Genomic DNA, 2,949 nt, shown 5'->3' with positions numbered 1-2,949 from the left:
GCCGGCATGTTGTCTTCACACCTTGGAGCACTGGTTTGAAGTTTGGTCCCTCTTTTCCTGTGGAGATATAAACAATACCCTCCCCCTTTTTCTTATCTTAAGGATGATTTAAAAGCATCAAATGTGGCTTAAGTAGCTAGTATTTTTGTTTATATTGCATCCTTAGGGTAATCTTATCTTATTGACTCTTGAACCAGAAAAGACAAGAGAAATTACTGCCAGGACTAACTTGCCAACAAAATAAACCAGTCAAAAATCAGAGAAAATTTATTAAACTTGGAGAAAAGAAGGTCAAACCAGAAAAATTAAGAAAGCGTAAGTAAAGGTATATACATATCTGGTTCAAAAAGTCCAGAGGAACAGGGGTATCAATACAGAGAGCCCAAGGGGGAATGGGCTTGTAATCTTTTGCTTTCTGTAGCATTGGCTCAGAATAAAATGATAGGTCTGTCTTCACTTTACCTCTTTCCTCACCCAAACATACTTCTAGCAGAGGATTCTACTGTGACTGGTAGGATAGAAGAGTTTCCCTTCTCTGAAAATCCATTTTCATTTGAATTGTTGGAGAATAATCAAGTAGAGTCCTCTGTTCTTTCCTCATATCTGGTTGCACCATTGTTTTCTCATGGCGTTTTTCACGTCTGCATTCCTCAGAGTGTAAATAAGAGGGTTGAGCAAGGGTGTGCCAATGGTGTAAAATACAGCCACTGTCTTGTCCACAGGAAATGTGATTGGAGGGCGAGTGTATGTGAAGATACATGGAACAAAGAATAAGATGACGACGATGATGTGGGAGGTGCAGGTGGAGAGCGCTTTCTTCCTTCCTTCTGCGCTCTTGTTCCTCAGAGAGTGTAAGATGAACATGTAGGAGATCATCAGGATTATGAAACTAACCATGCATATTGCCCCACTATTAAACACGATGAGTAGATTTATAACATAAGTGTCTGTGCAGGCAAGTTTCAACAGAGGTTGCAATTCACAGAAATAGTGGTCAATAACATTGGGGCCACAGAAGGGTAATTGCAAAACTAAGATCATCTGTACTAATGAATGGATACAAGATCCCATCCAGGCCAAATTCATCATCATAACACAGACTTCTTGATTCATGATGGTTGTGTATCTCAGGGGCTTACAAATGGCCACATAGCGATCAAAGGACATAAGGATGAGCACTAAGATCTCCAGGCACCCAAAAAAATGGGCTGTAAAAAGTTGAGTCATGCATGCATTGAAGGGGATGACTTTCTTCTGAGAAAGAGCGTCTGCAATCAATCTGGGACCTATGGTTGTGGCAAGGCAGGCATCAGCAAAGGATAAGTGGGAAAGGAAGAAATACATAGGACCACCTAGCATCCGACTGTATCTGATGGTCAGCACAATGAAAGAGTTAGCCAGCAGAGTTGCAAGATAGAGAAACAAGAAGACAACAAATACAAATTTCTCCTTCAGGGCATCCTGCGTCAATCCAAGTAGAATGAACTCAGTAACGCTGTTGTTCAGCTCCATGGTCGTACTTTAGATCAATGGATGCACCTGATCAATGGTTTATCTGCAAAGAAAAGTGTGAAAATTATGAGTTTTCAGTGACTGCTGACTTGAACCAGCAAATAACTTTAGGTTTCTCATCTGTAGTGTTGTCTATGGGAAATCTCTCCTTTAGTCTAGACGATCTGATTGATACTCAGTCAAAACACCACATTTATAGCCCGCAGTCATCTGTCCATGGAGGATTGATTGCAGCAATAATTATGAACATGTTTCAATAGCTCTTCTAGTTAGAGATGAAGAAGGAAAAAAGTTTTGATCTAGTGCCAAAAAAAATCAATGACAATCCTACGGATTACAACATCATTGTATAAGTGGTTATCAAGAGTCAGAGGCAACTTGACCACAGCTAATAAAAAAAGGAATCACTAGGCCTTTAATTGTTGATGCCTTCGCATAGAATTTACATACAAGCATTGACTCAGGTCTTCATTATAGTATAAAAATACTTTGTGCAGAAGGGCAAGAGGGGGTGAATTGTGCTTTCTAATGAATTCTGAGAATCGCTGTATGACCTGGAAGAAACCACTTGAATGACTTCAAATGTTTTCTTTTTCTAAAACTTACATTCTAATAGACACTTTAATAAGTTTATATAAGAAGCCCTGGAGGACACAGCGGTTAAGTACTAGGCTGCCAGGTGAATGATGGGTGGTGGAAACCCATCAACTGCATTGTCAAAGAAAGATCTGGAAGTCTGCTTCTCTAAAGAGTATCGGCTTGAAAACCCTGTGTGGCAGTTCTACTCTGTTCTATGGGGTCACATGGGTCAGAGTCAGCTCAGGGGAAATGTTCTTTTGTTGTTGTTTTATTCAAGCACATGAAATAAGTGTGTGTTGACATCTGAAAAACCGTATTATTTCAAATATTAAATTAGAGAAACTTTAGTGAGGGAATCATAAAAATATGTTCCAGTTATATCTGGAATCTCAGTGTTTTAAATATATTTCTCCAACTTTTGACTCTTAGTTTTACCTTCATTATAATTCAGGCAAATTTGAAGTCTAAAAAATATCATCGATACTTGTCTTATTTATTAAAACTGAGACAGAAATGAAATCGCAAATTTCAAAGTGATAATCTGAAATTTCCAAGTAGGGTTTCTAGAATTAAGGTTTTTAATAAGAATATACTGAATTTCATAGAATGACATTAATATTTCAATATCAGTAGCTCAAATAGTCCTCCAATAGTGTTACATAAAAGAAATTAAACTTACTTCTTGACAATCCACAGAGGGGGAAAAATGAAACTCTGTGTGGTAACACTAGTTATAGTATGCAGAAGCTACAAGTGCAAATCTCAATTACTTCTGATGGAAAAAAGATGAAGTTAATTAAGTATTACTTAGTTTAACACAGTAAGTTTCAAATCTGTGTTAAGTAAGTGAACACAGGA

General features: G+C 37.8%; 1 protein-coding gene across 1 annotated transcript; it reads right to left on the bottom strand.

Annotated features, from left to right (window-relative positions):
* Positions 1 to 597: 597 nt before the first annotated feature.
* On the bottom strand, positions 598 to 1,512 carry LOC101648489 (olfactory receptor 4C11-like). Its single transcript, XM_013006110.1, has one exon. The coding sequence runs from the start codon at positions 1,510 to 1,512 to the stop codon at positions 598 to 600; it is 915 nt and encodes a 304-aa protein (XP_012861564.1).
* Between the last annotated feature and the right edge of the window lie 1,437 nt (positions 1,513 to 2,949).

The sequence above is a fragment of the Echinops telfairi genome, unplaced genomic scaffold (genome assembly GCF_000313985.2).
Source record: "Echinops telfairi isolate 266 unplaced genomic scaffold, ASM31398v2 ScPeMD7_60;HRSCAF=208, whole genome shotgun sequence".
Classification (NCBI taxonomy): domain Eukaryota; kingdom Metazoa; phylum Chordata; class Mammalia; order Afrosoricida; family Tenrecidae; genus Echinops; species Echinops telfairi.
This window is presented reverse-complemented; position numbering and strand designations above follow the sequence as displayed.